Below are 19,335 nucleotides of genomic sequence, written 5' to 3'. Positions count from 1 at the left end.
CCACTAATCGCCATTGGACCACTGCCCGTTCTCTGAACATCAACGGACCTCTGTCTGACTGCCTACCACCGTCGAACCTCCACCTTGTTGCCAACTGCCACTAGAACGTTGCATGGCCTACTACCGTCACTGGAGATCCGCCCGACTGCCTACCACTCCAAGACCTCTGCTCGAATGTCAAACCACCACCCAGCCTCCAACCATCATCGAACCTCCGCTCGGCCGCCTCCCACTTTCCGACCTCCTCCCAATCGCCGACCATCGTCAAACGTCTGGTCTCTATCAAACGTTCGCCTGGTCACCTACCACAGTCGGATCTCAGGCCGATCGTCGACCACCATCTTATTGTCGCCAGCTTATCATTGTTGGATCTCTACTCTGTTGCCGATCACTATCGATATTTGTCGAACATCATGTTCGGCCTCCGATTGTCGTCGGACCTCCGCATGGCCGCTTACAACTGTCAGACCTCCGCTTTGCGAACGAACTACTGCCCAACCTCTAACTGTAGTCAGATCTCTACTTGGTCACTAGTCATCGCCAGATCACCGCTCGATCACGATCACCATTAGACCTCCACCCAACCGCTAATCGCGGCTAAACCTCCGCCCAACTATCGACCTCTATTGAACCTTCTTCTGGCCGCTGCTATCAAGACTTCGAACCTTCGTCATCCAATTACAGTCATTACAAACTCTCTAGTACACATATGATGCACGATCAACTCTTCAAATTATTTTAATTTCTTCGTCTCCAAATTAAGAGACATGACAAGCATTGTAACTATTAAAGTATAGAGAAATCTTCTCACCTAGGCAAGACCCCATTATTTTTTTCTTTTTTTGTTTTTCACATAAAAAAGTTCTAACATTTCTTTGCTCTATCAATTATTTATTTGTGTGCTGGATATTCTAGCATCTATAAGATAAAAAGTTCTCTTACTATACCGCCACAAAAATATTAGCCCTCAACAAATTTATAACAAAATAATCATTAATTTAAATTATTAAAAATAAAAAATGAATTTATATATATAATTGAGACTATTTATAAATAAATATTATATAATATATATGTAAGTTCTTTTTCAATTTATTATAAGTTAAAATAAAAAATTCAATCAGTTCAAACAAATTAAATGTTAACCCAAATTCAATTACAATTGAAGTGAATGACATCAATTTGATCACCACTACTGCAGCGTACAAATAGCATTTTTTTTCTTTTTTTGCCGGTTGAGCGATCGAATGGGAGCAGTGAGGCTGGGCAAATTATTTTGGGGGGCAACGAATAATGTCTAGAGACCAATCAAAATATGTCATATCGTCTCCCGCTCTGTATCATGGCTTGGTACCGCAGCTCGGTACCGCACTTGGTACCGCACTCTTACATCTTCGTATCACGGTTCGATGCCGCAGCTCGATACCGCACTTAATTCTGCTTATATATTATATTTTAATTGATCTTCGAACTATGAATTATATTTGACGTCTACACATAATATTTCTGAATCCCCTTTGCTCAACCACCGCGCGCGTCCGGCATCTTATTTCTGAAGCACAGCCAACCCCAAACGTCCCCATCGCCCACGCACTAACTGCGATCTGTAATCGGTCTAATCTCCCACCTTTCACACCTCCCCACGCCAAAAATCTCTTCTTTGACGCAGGCGGCGGTCCTCCAACCATTCTCCTTTTCTCCCGCTCTCTTTCAACTCTTTCTCTCTCCTCTAATTTCCATAATGCGGAATCATCTTGCTCTTCGACAATTATCAGTGGAATCCAGTCCGTCTGCGACCCTTCGCTTTAAACAGCGGGGAACCGCGCTCTTTAAGACCATACATCTCTCTATTGCTCATCAAAATCTTCCTCTTTTTTCTGGGAAGATTATTACGAGCAGAATTTGGATCCAGACTTTGTGGTTGCCATCAGTAAAATCACTGATCACCACTGCTGTTCACTCATGTGCTTTTTCACTTTCCATGCATGGATCCGTACTTCGCACCAAATAGTGTCCCAGATATATATATCTGCTTCGTTGTGGTGCGGTTCTCATTGCCAACTATTCTCTTCACTCTCTCTCTCTCTCTCTTGCTAAATCTGTTTTCATGTCGAGGGAAGAAGAGATGGGTGCGCTTGAGGAAGGACGGTTCGATCCAGAGGTGTCCGATAACACTGTCGGCGAAGGAGCGGGAGGGCCTGCGATGGGAACAATGGAGAATGCTGTGAGAGTCCTTTTAATGGGGTTAGGGGAGGATTCTGAGAGGGAGGGGCTAAGGAAGACGCCGATTCGCGTGGCCAAGGCTTTCAGGGAGGGCACAAGAGGTATTGCTCGTCTTGCTTTTCTAAATCTGTTGGTAGCTGTCGTGTTGGATCCGTTCGATTTTGATTGAAAGATGAGATTTTTATATGGATTTCTATTTGTTGTTTTTCGTACTACTTGCACTTCGCTTTTATCGGTTTCCATGCGATTGTTTTTCAACCCATTTTTCTCTTTTTACCAAATCATATTTATTGTTAATCATTTTTCTCTTTTTACCAAATCATATTTATTGTTATAAAGCTTCGAAATTTTAATTTTGGTTTTTCAACCCATTTCTCTGATCTTCTGTCTTTCTTACACACAAACGGATTTGGTTAATTTGTATGCACGAAGATCAAGTATGAATGACTCTAATCACTGTACTTTACTAAATAATGTTAGTAATTAGCTCTAAGTTCTATAAATCTGCAATCAAATCAATTATGCTATATGGATCTGAGTGTTGGTTGATAAAAAATTATTGAGAGCCAAGTTGAATGTGAAAGTGAGAATGACTTTATTCAAGAGAAGGTGGGATTTGAAGATGTTGGATTTAATATAGAGGAAATTAGATTTAGGTGATGCATATGTAGAACAGCGGGGGAGAAATGAGCAAATAAGATGAATTGTTAAAATTGATTCGGAATAATTAGAAAGGAAAGTGGTAGGAAAAAAAAATCCACTTAATTAGAATGTGTGCAAAAAAGTGTGTGCAAAATGGAGTAAATGCCTCATTGTACATTCAACAAGCATGAAAGGGGAATGAGGATTTATATAGCCTAGAGATTTTATTGTTTTAGACCATCTAATATTATTGGCACATATTGTTTTCACATTTATGTTTTATCATTGTTCTCTTATTGTCATTTTGTCATTTCCCTTTTCTTAGTGCCTTAACATCAACTAACTTTTATGGTCCTAAGTTGTCTTTAATGATCATTAAAGCTATGGGAGCTATATTTTATTTATTATATATTTATATATAAATATTAAGAAATCTAGAAATGGGATTATAAACTTTGTTTTTGTTTGTACAAGGAAATAATGAATTCGTTGATGCTTTTGTAGGTTACAGACAGAAAGTGGAAGACATAGTACAAGGTGCCTTTTTTCCTGAAGCTGGATTGAACAATGGAATAGGTCATGCAGGAGGTGATGGTGGTCTGGTGGTAGTTCGAGACATCAATCTATTCTCTTATTGTGAGTCTTGCCTGCTTCCATTCAGCATCAAATGTCACGTAGGTTATATTCCTTCAGGACAAAGAGTTGTAGGACTTAGCAAGCTTTCCAGGGTAGCTGATGTTTATGCTAAAAGGCTTCAAGAACCACAAAGACTCGCTGATGAAATCTGTCAGGCTCTACAGAATAGTATCAGACCAGCTGGTGTTTCCGTTGCCCTTCAATGTTGGCACATCCAGTTCCCTAAAGTTTTGAAGTGCATTAATCTGAATCTCCCAAGACATCCATCTAGATCTAGCATGCAAGGTTGGGTGCATACCTCAGTTTGTTCCAGTACTGGGGTTTTTGAGCAAAAGAAAAGTTCTTTCAGTGATGATTTTCATACTCTTTTACAATTTAGTGGAGCAAACTTTGATCTCAGCAATACAGGTTGTTCAATTCACTCTTGGTGTCTGTTAAGGTCTCTTGATGTGCCCGAATCCAATGATGACATGATGAGGAATAATTTGCTAAATGGCAGAATTTTTTCCAAGCCAGTTGTTTCTCATACTTCCATGGTAGCAGCAGTGGCTTCAATTATTCTATCACTTGGAGAAGACCCCTCAAGAAAAGAGCTTGTTGGTACTCCATATCGCTATGTGCATTGGCTGATGAACTTCAGTAGATCCAATATAGATATCAGGCAAAATGGTTTTCTTCTCAATGCTATTAACTCGCATAAAAGTTCAAATGGTTATATTCACAGGGAGAATGAGATAAATTCAGAGCTCAATTTACCCTTCTGTGCCCAATGTGAGCACCATCTCCTCCCATTCCATGGTGTAGTGCATATTGGCTACTTCCATGATGAAGAAAAGAAAGACATTGATAGATCTTCTTTGCAAACAATGGTTCATTTCTATGGCTGTAAGCTTCAAGTGCAAGAGAGGCTTACAAGACAGATAGCAGAAGCTGTATATTCCGTTCTTGGAAGGGGAGTAATGGTTGTTTTGGAAGCAAATCATATTTGTATGGTATCAAGAGGGATCGAGAAGGTCGGAAGCAGCACAGCAACAATTGCTGTGATGGGTCAGTTCTCCACAGATATCACAGCCAAGGCTTTATTTCTGGAAGCCATATCTAAGGTTACTGCTGCTGTTGGGCCTTGATTTTCTTTCTTCCTTGCACCTTCAAAATCTTGATATGTTGCATTTGATTTGCTTCTCTCCTTTTAGAAATCTATTGAATCTGTGTATCCGATTTGAAGAGATTTGAAGCTTCTAATGTTATATTCCTTGATGATCTTTGTTGCATCTCTTTACACATCTTGTATTAGTTCAATTTCTGTCCATGAGTCATTTTTTAGTATAAGGTTAAGTATTCTTTCTTGAATATGTGGCAGTCTCTATTTTTATAAAACATTATTAATTAGTTATGATTAGCCTAGAAAAAGGTTAATACTAGAGGTGTAAATGAGTCAAGCTCTTGAGCTCGTCAGTTAAATCAGGAGCTCGAACTTGAGTTATATGTTAAAAAAATAATAACAAGAACATTCATGATACATCAAAAATTATAAAAAATTGAAGGCTATATTAATATATATGAAAAAATTTAGTTATATTACAGTACAAGTTCAAAAGAAAAATATATAAACACCCAGTCACAGCTTGCTTTAATTTGTTTAATTAATCAATATAACTTGAACTTTATCATGTGAGTACTTACCAGCTCAAAGAGAAAATTATTATGATTCTATAAATTATTATAACAAAATGATTTAAAAAACCACTTTAATATTACAAAATAAAATAAAATTTTAAATATTTTTGATAACTTTTTATACTTAAAATTCTATATTAATATTTTACTTTGTAAACGATTCGAGCCGACTCAAACTTGACTCACAAGTTAGCTAAACAAGCACGACTTATGAGTTACGAGTCATTTATCGAGATAAACTCAAACTGACTCACGAGTCAACTTGACTCACTCAGACCCCTGATCGTCGATACCATTGATCATATGCAGCAGAATTTTTGGGTTGTTTTGAAATCAGTTTGGCATAAATTGCAATATAAGAAATCTGGACATCAGAGCAAGTAGCCACTTGCGAGGCTTCCATTTCCTTCACCAACCAAACAGCCAATCTTGACTGGAAGTCAGAAAGCATTGTTCAGCATCTTGCAATTTACTCAACCATCCCCTCTAAATATGCAATTTGCAAATCTTAACAAACACTTTTGTTTTCCAAAACTTGCAAATATAAAAAATTATACAAGACTGGTTATGCAGTACAAAGAACATTCATATATAATGATAATTTTTAACACCACACTTACAATCATAACCACAACGGACTAAAAAGACGATTACAACATTGTAATGTTAGCTAAGATACGATTTTTACGCTCAATTTTAATCCAGAAAAAGAAAAGCTGACTTAGGAGAAATAATAGAGAGAAGTTTGCAGATAAGAGAAATAAAACTGATACACGAACAGAAATGTTGATGAAAACTAGAACAAGATTTTGCTACCTGAACTTCCATCGCCATCCATCTTGGCTGGCTTGCCAATCCTAGAACCAACTTCTTATTGATAACCACCTGAGCCACCAAATCCACCTGCCCCGCCGCCATAGCCCCCGCGAAACCCGCCAGAAGGTCTATCGTTTGCAAAGCTCACACGAATGTTTCGACCATGCAGCTCCTGGCAAAGGTAAGCACACATTCAGAGAGAGAGCGAGAGAGCGTGCGCGCGCGAGAGAGAGAGAGAGAGAGAGAGAGAGAGAGAGAGAGAGAGGGTGGGCAGAACCTGGCCATCCATGCTTGAAACAGCACTTTTAGCAGACTCAGAATCTTCAAAGCTTACAAAACCAAAGCCTTTGGACCTTCCAGAATCTCTATCAGTGATGACCTTTGCTGTAACATATACAACAAAGTAGCTCAACAAGTGGGAGTTCCATGTGCATTAATATATCTATGTTAGTCACTAAAATGTGAAAGTGCAAGCGTGAAAGAACATATTGTTAGACTCTGATTAAAATCAAATCAGATTAATGGGACTAAACTAATGCTTCGTTTGGGGCGGCTTATTTACTGCTTCCTAAAGCGGCTTTCTTGTTAAAAAAATTTAATTTTTATACTAAAAAGTCGCTTTAAGAAGCAGAAGAGAACCATCCCAAACGAAGCCTAAGTTCTAATGTTCTGCGTTCTGAGTGCGCAGCAAGCAAGAAATAATACTATTTCCAACAAACCTTCAACAACTGTCCCAAAGCAGTTGAATGCCTCCTTAAGTGACATGTCATCCGTGCCATAAGAGAGACCTGATAGTCATCAATAGTAAACCCACGAATCAATCCAATCAAACTGAAATAGTTTGGTACGCTTGAGGTGGCATATGGAATGGTAACTTACCACCAACAAAAAGTTTTGATGATGACATATAGCGGGAAGCATTGAGCATATGTGTCATGGGAGCTGGTGTAGTCAATGAATTTGAAACGCCTTGCCGAATTAAGCCACAAAGCTTGTTGCAAAATGCCATTTTATATAACCGACCCTTCAATCTGCAAATAAAATGGACCAGTGCAGGGCGTTAAAATACATAACAAAGCCCTTTATACGTTTTCAGAAATTGGTAACTATTAATACGCTATAATTTATTTGTATTAACAAAAAGAAGCCAATGACAAGGTCCTTTAGATTCAATATTATCATCAATAAGGCAAAAGTAAAAACTAAAAGCCTCGGCTTCACAAAGATGAAAATACAAAATCAACTGATCCAAAAGGCTCCAGCATCAAAATGATCCAACTAAATTACAAGCCCAAATCAAGTCCACATCAAGTCGCCTCAGGCCCAGAAAGCTCTTTGGGCCCAAAAAGCACCATGAAGGTTCCATGAATTGCGACAGAATAAAATCACAAGAAGATTGGTTGTTCAAATCAAGAAGAGTTAGCCTACTTTTCCACAAATAATTCCAGCCAGGGGGAGGCCAACAAATGCAAGGGCAAAAAAAAGGGGATCTTCCCATGAGAAGCTTGTAGATTGAAGAAAAAAGGTAAACTTTGCAAGCGAACACTCTGGGGGGAATGATTGGAACTTGCAATTCCACCATAGCCATAGGTACGGCCAAGTGAGTTACACGGATGGGCAAGAAACAATAAGAAATGATGGGGCATCAGAGAACTCCAAATCATCAATAGTAAGCCAAAAATCAATCTAATCACACTGAAATAGTTTGGTACGCTTGAAGTAAGCACATGGAATGTTAACTTACCACCAGCAAAAAGTTTTGATGAAGACCTATAGGTAGTATTTAGCATGTATCATGGAACTCCAAATCATTAGAGATCCCTGAAAAAATCCGAATCACAACTAGAGTGGAAGTGGGAAATGGAAATAAAGCTTTCTGTGAGTGTTATGCAAGGATAGGTCTCCCAATTTGGAAGGAAAGATACGGAATAGGACACCCAACTCGAAAAACCAGAGGTAATTGCCCAGAAAGGACCAATAACACCCTAATAAGAGGACTTGCATAAAAGATTGAAGATAAAGGGGGTTTATTATAAACTCACAATACCCTTGGAGTATATATATTATAAGTTGGATATATCACAGCACACATCATACAAAAAATAGCCATAATTACATCAAGACTCCTGTATTATTGTTGTAAATCTTGTGTTATTATTGTTGTAGAATTGAAGTAATAAACAATGTAGCTTTAAATATTTGTATTTAAAAATAATAATGTAGGTTCCTTATTTGGCCAAACCTTGATTGTTCTGACTGTTGAATTTCAACCTTGTAACATAAACTATTTTGGATATAATGATAAGAAATCTCAATTTAAAGAAAAGCAATCTGATTGAGATGATGCCATCTCTTCATTTCATCGAATATGAAATCCTTTACATCAAGTGACATAGTAGTTCATGATCTCTCTTCAGGCAGCTCTCGTCCTCCACAATGAAGAGATCTCCCTTTCATGCACTGCTATCTTGTCATCCTTTAACAAGCATACCTCATTTTTTTCCGTTTACAAGATCTCCCTCCCAAGCACAATTAGTAATCTTCCATCATTCAATTCTCGTCCTTGAGAATGATCTCCCCTTCACGTGCACCTTCTCATCATCCTTCACTGTTATCCTTAAAACTCAAGAGAACACAACTCTCATGTGCAACAATCTCCCTCTTGTTCATCTCCTCATCTTCCAACATTTGACTCTCATCCTCAATAGCGACCCAACATCCCTTTCTTGAGTGCCTTTCAACTTCCTTCAACATTCATCTCTTAAATACTCGAGTACACGACTCTATCCCAATTGGGGTAGAATTTCACAACACATCAACTTACCAATTCAATTATTCTCTTTTCTCGATACACATGGTGATTTCTTTCTATAAATCATGGTAATCAACTTAGAAATTTTCAACATACGACACTAATAAAAATTTCTGTCTGAGACTTTCATTTTCAACGACTTGTCATGGATAAAGAACTCCATGGCCACACTGATCGTAGTGATCTAGCTTCTACTGAACTCGCTAAATTGCTTCAAAGGCAAATCAAGGAAACAAGGATAATGACAATTTTTTTAGATTTCTGATTGGTTGATCAGGATTGTTCATAATCTAGGGTTATATAAGATAATGAAAGATATGAGAGAATATTTATGAAATGTTTATAATTAAGAAAATGGATGCAAAAGTTTCTAGCTAGAATATGAGATTACTAAAGCAATATCTCCATTCAAGATTATTTCTATAGATTTCATTTTAAGGACTGAATTTATCACATGGTCTCTACTAAAGTATCTAATGAGTCCCTTTTTGCTACATAGAGGTTCAAACACAAAGCAAGAGATATCAATTTTTTATGAAACTTTATCTTTAATTTGAGACTATTCATTCCAATTTGCTGAATCATAATCATTCTCCTTTACCTATGCTTCAAAGAATTACTCTCAAAGAGGATATTGCTAGACAAGCCATTTTTCAACAACAAAAATACACCAGAATGATATTGCTTATGCAACCCATGGGAACTGTAAATAATAATATAAGCAACACGTTCAGTGCTTCTTTTGCAAGAAAACGAACATATGGCTCCTAATTGTGCTAAAAAAGGTAATTATTATAACAAGCCTAGGCACATCATTAAAAAATGTCATACTTGCCACCAAAATTGCCAATCTAATACTAAATAAACAATTGTTAGTGATTCGGCCATTGGTTTCACAAGTATGGACGAATTAAGTCTTACTCTTGAAATAATTCAGCATAAGATTATTAAAGCCCTATCAATCGTAGGGCTAAAAGGTACAGATTACCGACTTTATCTAAACCTGTGAACATCTAATCATAAGACTAGCTAGGTAGCTCCTCGCATATTCTTTAAAATGTTAGTTCATATCATGGTTCATCCTCTATCATATTGTCAATGGAAGTTACATATTCATACTAATGGGGACATTAACTCTACTATTAATAATGATAGCCTTGTATCACCTAAGCTTTCTAATAGCTTTATTTAAGTTGGAGAGTTAGTTGATAATAACTGTGATATTTGATTTTCTCGTGATGGTCGTATTGTGCAGGATCGGGTGAAAGGGGATGGTAATTATGAAGGGGTTAAAAGCTAGATAATTATTTTCTTTGCATTTTTTATACTCCTAATGTCGTCTCTGTGTCCAACCCAAAGGGTGACCTATCTCACAAACATTTAATTCATCATAATTATATTGTTTTATCTAAATAAATAAACTCTAATTTTTTAATAACAAAGACCAAATTTCCTCTAATCCTTCTTTTGTTTGCTAAATCTATAAAATCAAGAAGAGTACGTTTCTTCCTTTTTTCATCACATGGTAGTTGTATTAGAATTATTTTAACTTAATTCATAGTGATGTCTAGGGCATTACTCCTATTATATCACACGACAATTATATAAATTTTGTGGCATCCATTGATGATTATATTAGTATAATTTGGTATATTTTCTTAATTATAAATTTGAAGTATTATCTCTCTTTAAGAAATGTATAACATATTTCGGAAATTAATTCTCCTCCAATATCCAAATTTTAATATATGATCTGGAGGTAAACATACGTGACTCAATTTCCAAGATTTTCTCCGGAAAAAGGAAATCGTTTCCAAATGATCATGTTCCCATACACCTTAACAAAATGATGTTATTGAACCTAAGAATTGTCAAATATTTGATGTTGTTAGAACTTGTAACTTGAATCTTAAGATCCATCTAAATTCCAAGTTCAAGTCTTGGGCAAAAACATTGAATATCCTTATTATTGTCTTTTTCATACGCATCCCAATTACTTTGATATGCGTAGTTTTGATTGTATATATCTACAATCCCATGAACGCCATAATCTTTTTGCTCAATTTACTAAATGTGTGTTTCTGGGTTATAATACTTGTTACAAAAATTGAGAATCATTGCTCTTTATAAAAGACCAAAATAATCTCCAACTATATTAAAAGATAATTTTGATCTTCAACTTTTTAAAGATGAACAAAAATAATCACACCATGGGACTATTTTTGTTCTTTTTTAAAGTCTTGAGGGACAAAATAAATCCTTTATATAGTTGGGAACTATTTTGATACTTCATATATAATTAAGGGACAATTTTGATTACAGTTATCAAACTATCAATAAGTGACATGACCTGAAAAACCCGACCCAAATCAGACACGGAAAATTCAGGTTTGAGACAACCAAATAAAGAAGCAGGTTAGGTTTGTGTCCTATTTTTGGACCAATTTATAAATTGGGTCAGGTTCGGGTTAACTTGATAACCCGGGATCAACTCGAATTGACCCATGCCTAACCCCCTGTCTCGCTGTCCCCCCTAGCTCGTGGCCTCGAGCACAACGCACTCGCCCCAATTGCCTGCTCGCCTCAGTCACGCTCAACGCACCCTAGCACCGACAAGTGGTTCGCCTTCGCCCGCTCGTGTATGCCAGCATGCTCGCACTTGTGAGCTCACCTGCTAGGTTGTTGTCACCCGCGCTCTCGCGCGGTCCTGCCAGGCAGTCCTAGCCTGCAGCACAGCTCGCACTGGCACTGTCGCAGGTCCATAGGTTGGGTTAAGTCAACTTGGTAACTCGGCGGGTCGGATTCGGGTCTGAATTTTTTGACCCGTTTAAAAAATAAGGTCGGGTTTTGGTCGGCTGAATTGGACATGGGTAAATTCTGGGTTCGACCGGATCACGACCTAAATACCCATTTTGATACCCCTATTTTTTATCATTTTTCCTTAAAAAATTATATTTGTTATAATCCATGCTTTAATGGATCCTATATCTCTTATCACATTAATTTCTTTGAAAATCAATTTTTCTTTCCTACTCAAATTGAGTCTTTATCGGAGTTATATATTATCCCTAATTTTGATGAATTAAACCCCAGTCTTAAATGATTTAATCCTAGATTTGTATGTGAACAAAAAATATCCAATTTTGCCACTTCCTGAGTCATTCTCATCATCTAATCCTATCCAAATTGATCTAACAACTTGAGCCCGCTTGTTGAATTTGTCCAGTAGTCCTTAATGGTCTTCCAGAATCACCCATTCTACAAATTGGCATATCTTTCGCATTCCCTTGGATTTTATTCCCACACCACATTATTTGGAGGTTATTAAACATGATTGTTACATTAGGCAATGGTAGAAGAAATTCAAGCCCTTGAGGGCAATCATACATGGGATATCATTTATTGTGCTCCTAATGTTGAAACCATTAGTTGTAAATGGGTTTACGTGATCAAACTTTATTCTTATCGGTTGCCCTTGGTGACAAATAATATTATGGGGTTGACTATGAATTATGCTCTTGTGGCTAAATGAGTACAAAATTAGTATTTATCTCCATCGCTACTTCACAAGGATGACCATTCAAAATAGATCTTAAAAAAACCTTTCTTCATGGTGATCTCAAAAGGTAGTGGTTCTCCCACCTAGGCTTTTCCTCCTCATTTTTAATGTATAAAAATTGAAGTGCTCTCTATATCGTTCGGAACAAGTTCCTCGAGAAGAATTTGATAATTTTGGTTAGCTTTGCTTTCTAGCTCCTTTAAGTAGAGTCAGTATGACTCAACTTTATTTCTCTGCAGCACATCTATTGGTAATGTTCTCATTATAGTTTATGCTAATGATATTATTATCATTAGGGCAAATTTGACACTTATCACCCATCTGTAGCAACATCCTCAAGCCATATTTGATATGAATTTTGGTGCTTTTACTTAGTTATTAGGTTTAGAATTTCACATTAATATCTATGGCATTTCTTTTGAATTAACATAAGTATATGTAGCGTTTAATTCATTAGTAAGACATCAAAATGCTTCTCATATGGATACTACATTAGAAGCTATGTTGCACCAACACTTTGTAATAATAAAACGTGTAATATCAAACATGCACCAACACATGTTAGATAAGCCATCCATATGTCAAAGTAAAAGAAATTAAAAAATATATACATGTCTGACACTTGCCGACCACACGTAGTGGGATAAAGGCTTGATGTTGTTGTTGTATACATGTCTGACACAAATATCTTGAATAAAAAATTTAATTACACAACTTCAGATAAGCCACCCATTCTTTTTTACTTTAAAATTAATAACTTAAATAATTTAATAGCTACTTAACACTAATTTTATTTTTCCTATTATGCTATCTTTTTAATGATTTTTTTTTATAACGTTTTTTTTTAGAACCAAGTTTCTCTGTTTTAAGTGAACAATCTATAATATCATATTGTTATTTCTTCTTCAATTGAAATTAAGGTACTTAAAAAAATTTAATTATTTCTTATTTTATGAGCAATTAGAATAAATCTATTAATATATGAATTCTTTTCTATTTTTTTAATTTATATGATTATTATACATTATTTTTATTTTTAAAGATATAACATCATAATGTCATATTCAATGCGTGCCAATGTCCTACATTTTTAATAATATATGTATCTCGTGTTAATTTCCTCATATCTGTATTGACCCATCATAGATTATGAGTAAATATAAAGAATCGAATCAAGGAAGGTGATCTTCTCCTGATCCTACTTCAATAGTTTAGGCCGCCTGAACTATTTGGTCATTAGTTGACTTAATATTTTCTTCATTTTTCAATAGGTTAGCCGATTTAAGCAAACTTCTCATCATTTATATTAAGTTGTCATTGATCAAATAATTCAATACCTTTGTAGACACCTAACAATGGATTGTTCTATCCAAGCAATTCTTCTCTTCATCTAGTGTAAGTTGATTAGACCAGATATCTTAATACCGAACAATCTATCACATGTTGGAACATGTTTCTTCGTTATTCTTTGATTTCATGAAAGAGTAAGAAGCAATCCTTTGTTGTGTTTGAATACTACACAATATTTGCCAACTCTTTTAGATTATGTAGCTTTGTCAACTTCTATCTAAACCTCATTTTCAAAATAACTTCGCTCCTTTCAATGCAGAAAATACTAATATTATTAAAATTATTGGTAATACTATTTATCATGAGCACACAATGCTTATTGAAGTGGATTGTAATTTGATTTGAAAAACTTAACTCATATTATTTCTCTTCATCATATCTTTACTAACCTTCATATTATCGACACATTTATGAAGGCAATAACAAGACAAAATCATTAATTCCTTGTGGGAAAATTGATGTTTCTTGAACATCCAACATCATTTTGGAGATATGATAGAACATATCATGCCAAAATTATATATAATAACTTATGGATTTATATATTTTTGTTATAATACTCGTATAATTACTTTGCATAATCTATGCAGGCAGTGTAGCTATAAATACTTGTATTTAGAAGTATAGTTGGAGGTTCCTTATTCGACTATATCTAATTGCTAAAATTTAGCTTTGTACATGCCAAATTGAAATATAAAATGATAAGAAATCTCAATATGATGCAAAGAATACAACCGCCATATGCCTCACAAAAGTGGGGCATATGTCACTTCAACAACCAGAGAAAGTCGCTTAAGCCAAGGCTTATAATACGCGAGGTGTTGCCCAATCCTAAATCTAATGCAATGATGGCATGTGCAGGATTGTAACTTACACTCGTTGGGAAGAGGACTACAATGGGACTTACAACCTAACCTTGCAAAAAGTTAGGAAGCTCGACAATTGATATTGCGTCTTGTGGATGAGTTAAAGCTATTAAACTCCACCAATGCAAATTTTAAACACTCATCATTCATCTCTTTATGTAATGCAAGAGGGATAGGCTGAAAGATGAAGGAAAAGGCTCTTACAATACGATCCTGCATTACAAAAAGAAAGGCCAAGCATGCATATGAAGGCATTCATGTAAGAATGCATTTTTTAAATCAACTTAAACTCTACATGCAAACACATTAGGTTCATAAGATGAACAATAGGCATTGTGGATTAGCCTAATGTCAGTGCCCGGAGTACACAATCTATGTTGGAATATTGTATCTTACTACTATTAGACTTCCACAGCTTGTCCTACTCTATCAAATCATAGATAAACTAAACTTCATTTTTCGAGTTTTGTCGAAAGATTTAGTGATTTTATGTAATGAAAATATCTTAAGAGTCTATCAGTCCAACATTATCCCAAAGGATGCATGCTAAACCATATCCAGCTGATATGCTACATTGGGATACAAAATGGCCAAAAAATCATTATTAGAGTTTTGTAGAAAGGGATGGTAGAGCAGTCATCCAATTTTATAAAATTTATATTTTATTTTTGAGTTATTCATTTTATTTGCAATTAACAATCTAATCATTTTTAGAGTTATGCAGAAAAGGATTGACTTCGATCAACCCATCATCTCCACTTCTAGTGTGCATAGGTAGAGCTATTCATCACGATATAACTCCCTTCTCCCGTGATCCATCATCTAGTCTCAACTTATCCTACATCCCATCACCTCATCTCAACTTATAACACGATTACTCCTCACAGCTTCTCCTAGCATCGACTAGGGCAAGCAATTACAGATAGAAATGGAAATAAAAACTCATTTACAAAAAGTATGAGCTTCTCAAAATGCCATATATCTCTGTCTCAAAAGTGACATTTTTTGCATCAACCCATAACATTATTGTTAAAATCAACCTTGATTTTAATTGTGGGACTACTTTACCTTCTTAGAGGAAATTGATAGAGAAGCAAGGAAAAGCAAGTGAGGGTGAAAATATGCCTTGGCTATAATAAGCCCAACAAAGATCTCTATGTTGATCTCCTTTAAGTGCAATACTATTTGATGAACTAGAAGAGGTCTTGATCGAAGTCTGGCTGCACTCTACTATTTTTTTAACACAATAGAATGAGATGGTTAATCAATATTGTAAAAGGTGTCATCACCCACAATGGGAGCACTTGCAGATTGGAGAGGGGACAATCTCCCCTCTACCCAAAACATGTATGTGATGCCAAGGGGATACAATTGTTGTGAGGCAATGATGCACGTGAGCATGCCAACATTGTTCGGCACACAAGTGGGGGGGATCTAGGCCAATGACTTGCATATGAGCTATTAGAAACTATGTGATACTTGCAATGTTTCGGGAAGAAGACACTAGAAACTCTAGGTGAATGTGAATCATCAACATTTAATTCATAGAAAATAGGACATAAGAAAAATTATCACATAGTTCATATTGTAGAAACACAATCTCAAGCACAAAAACATATATGTAACAAGCAAAAGAACGTATAAAAGTTCACAAAAGATTTTTATATAGACCATTTGCTTTATGGTATGCAAATGGCAAGGCTATCCAACTAGCAATGTTATTCCACAGCAATATCAAAGACAAAAGAATGTTATAATATCAAAGATGACCAATCATGATACTAGACTCCCTAGCTCTAATCATTTCTTTAACAATTAAGATTGAGATAATCTGTATAGCATCTTATTTGGGTAATATCTACATTACTTGAATAAGAAAAATATTATTATTAATGTTACCTAAATCTAGGAGTTCTTCAATGATATCTAGTTTATAGTATAATACTTATAATGCTGACCAAACAACTATAGTTGCTTTTGCTTGAAAGGTTATGAAATAAGATATGGATTGGCTTGAAGAAATGATTCATAGTAAAAGGTCAAGATCATAATTTAGAAAATTCATTGTAGAATGATTAGACAATTTAAAAATCTCACTAAAGCACAAATACATTAAGTTTCCTAAGTAATGAATTCCAACCGCTCGAAATACACTTAAAAGTACTTTAACTATACAAGAAAAACAAAAAACATATTTATTAGTTGCAAATAAAACCTATAGAAAAGAGCATAATTACCATAAAAGAAGAATCCCAAGGAAGGATAAATCATTATGACATGAACCCTATCCAAACTTGCAGAGGCCATAAATGACATATAATTGCATTGCGTAAAGAACAACCGATTGAAAAACATAATTTCAATATCAAATATATAAGAAGCCTTGGTCAGTTTAATATAGCAGCACAAAAGAACTTCTCTTCCATGACTTTATGCAATATTACGAGTACATATCCCACTGGCTTATTGTCAATGGCGGCACCGCAACAGCATCAATACTGACTAGTCACTAAAGCAAGCAATGCACTGGATCCTCATAAGTACATAAAAAACAAGAGAAACAAAGAACCCTTCTCAAGGGTGACAAGGAAGTCATGGAGGCAATAAGCCTCAAAGTTTAAAATAGATGAAAATGACATCATGATAACTGAGCTAGGAGGATAAACCCCATAAGAAAAAGATAGAAAATCAATCAATAATAACAAAATGTTCAAAGTATCAGCTCTTAAACAATAGAATTATGGATGAAAATGAAGGCCAGAAAGAGAAGAAAGCCACCACTGAATGACAACATAAGACAGCAAGTACCCAAAAGGACATGCCATTTTTGGCAAAAATCATCGTAATTTAATTGTTTTTAATCAATCATCACTTTACACAAACAACAAAATGGATACTCACTGTATATGTACCAATAACCGTTTATGCAAAAAAACGTGATAAACGCAAAAAATCGTACAGAATCTTGACCATTTTATAATCAGGCTACCATTGGCAGTAGAAACCCAAAAAAACAAAAAGAAAGATCAAGAAATCCATAATCTCTGAAACAACAAAAAGTATAAAATAATACAAAGTACCTTAATTTGAAAGCGAAGCCGATCCAAGGGATAAGAGGAAATGTAGAGGTAGAGAGAGAGTCGGGATTTGGCAAAAGGGGGCATTTAGGGTTTAAGAAACACCAGCAAGGGCGAGGGTTTTAAGCATATGATGAATGCATGTAAGCTGGAAAAACTTGCAACGGAGTAAAATCTCAACTTTAAGCAATCTAGCCGCCGTGACAGCATAAAATCATTAAATATAACGAACAAAAATCTATAGAACTATATACAATCTAGCTTCCTTGACAACATAAAACCATTAGAGTGAGAATCGCCAAAATAATAATAATAAAACAACACAGTACCTTGACTGGAGAGGAGTCGGAAGGGGAAGGGAGAAGACGGAAGCAAGAGCGATAGAGGAATCTGTTAATGCCGGTCAAGGACGTGGTTAGGGTTTACGAAGTACTAACAATGGCAAGGTTTTAGCCGCCAGGCAGAGCTTGACGAGAGAAAGATATCGGACTGTTGTGGGCCTGTGGGCTGCGAATTTTTATTGACTCCTCCCACCGCATCTCTACGTTACGTTCGTTATGCCTTCATAACGCGACATCTGGCAGCAATTTTACCCGAAACCCGACCCGACGATAATTGGATATATGGCACGTGCGAAATTTAAAACTAATGGCCCGAGCAGCGGACCCGAATATTATCGCGCGGACCCGAAAAAAACGGCTATGTTTTCGAACAAACCTTACCGTCTTTCACTTCAGTCATCATACGCTTCGATATACTTCATCTTCTCCAACCGGCGCTTCTGCTTCTTCCATTTCTGCGAAGTTTCAAGCTCTGCATATTTTCTTTTACGATGCCTCAGGTTAGTTACTTCTTCAATATATATATGGTAGGGTTTACGAAGCGTATCCGAGTAGTATACCGAGCGGACCGCTCGGTATAGCTCGGTATCGATCTGTTCCATGCTAGGTACTGCTCCGTGCTGAAGCGTATCCTAGTATACCGAGCGGTACTGCTCGGTATAGCTCGGTATAGATGTGTTCCAAGCATAACTACTATGCTCGGTACTGCTCCGTGCTGCTCGGTAGGTACTGCTCGGTACTCAACCAGTTTCTTAGGCTTCCTGTTATGCCTCAAAATGTTCCACTCATACATATGCTAATATCGAAGTGGGATATGAAAACTGAAAGTTTTATTATTAAAGGACGATCTCTTAAATTTTCAACTGAAGAAGTTTCAATACTGATAGGCATGCCAAGTAGGGGTATTATTTTTGACGTTGGCAGTGCGAAATCCACTGGTAAAACATCAAATGACATTCGCCACGACATTGAGAGGTTGGATAGTAGCACTAGATTGGATGACGTTGTGAAATGCTTCCTACTTTACCTGCTATCGAACATATTTTATCCGATGGCTAACTTTCGGATACCAGTTTCCATCTTTGAACTTCTTAACACTCCAGAATTGTTTAATCAGTACAATTGGCCTGAATCAATTAGAGGATTCCTGGTTGAAGAATTCAATGTTGTTGCTACCAAACAAGCAAAGGGATTGTTTAATACATAGAAGGTTTTAATACAATAGGTAAAAGCCGCGTACTTTTTCATTTTCCCGCCCTTCTCATATACATTACGACGGCCCAACCCGAATAATTTAAAAAAATATCGAAAAGTATATGGGCTAGCGTCGGGTCAA

General features: G+C 36.1%; 2 protein-coding genes across 2 annotated transcripts; one reads left to right on the top strand and one right to left on the bottom strand.

Annotated features, from left to right (window-relative positions):
• Positions 1–1,603: 1,603 nt before the first annotated feature.
• On the top strand, positions 1,604–4,780 carry LOC110093120 (GTP cyclohydrolase 1; the record flags this gene model as incomplete). Its single annotated transcript, XM_020817910.2, is given in 2 exon segments — positions 1,604–2,324; positions 3,370–4,780. Coding segments are annotated over 2 exon segments (1,476 nt in total). The 3' UTR covers positions 4,629–4,780.
• Positions 4,781–5,697: 917 nt separating this feature from the next.
• Positions 5,698–18,195, bottom strand: LOC110093117 (glycine-rich RNA-binding protein 4, mitochondrial). The gene is made up of 5 exons (XM_020817905.2): positions 17,988–18,195; positions 6,874–7,025; positions 6,714–6,782; positions 6,272–6,378; positions 5,698–6,166 (listed from the first exon to the last, which is right to left on the bottom strand). The coding sequence occupies exons 2-5, from the start codon at positions 7,001–7,003 to the stop codon at positions 6,050–6,052; spliced, it is 423 nt and encodes a 140-aa protein (XP_020673564.1). The 5' UTR covers positions 7,004–7,025; positions 17,988–18,195; the 3' UTR covers positions 5,698–6,049.
• Positions 18,196–19,335: the final 1,140 nt, after the last annotated feature.

This window comes from Dendrobium catenatum, unplaced genomic scaffold (genome assembly GCF_001605985.2).
Source record: "Dendrobium catenatum unplaced genomic scaffold, ASM160598v2 fragScaff_scaffold_216, whole genome shotgun sequence".
NCBI classification, from domain to species: Eukaryota; Viridiplantae; Streptophyta; class Magnoliopsida; order Asparagales; family Orchidaceae; genus Dendrobium; species Dendrobium catenatum.
This window is presented reverse-complemented; position numbering and strand designations above follow the sequence as displayed.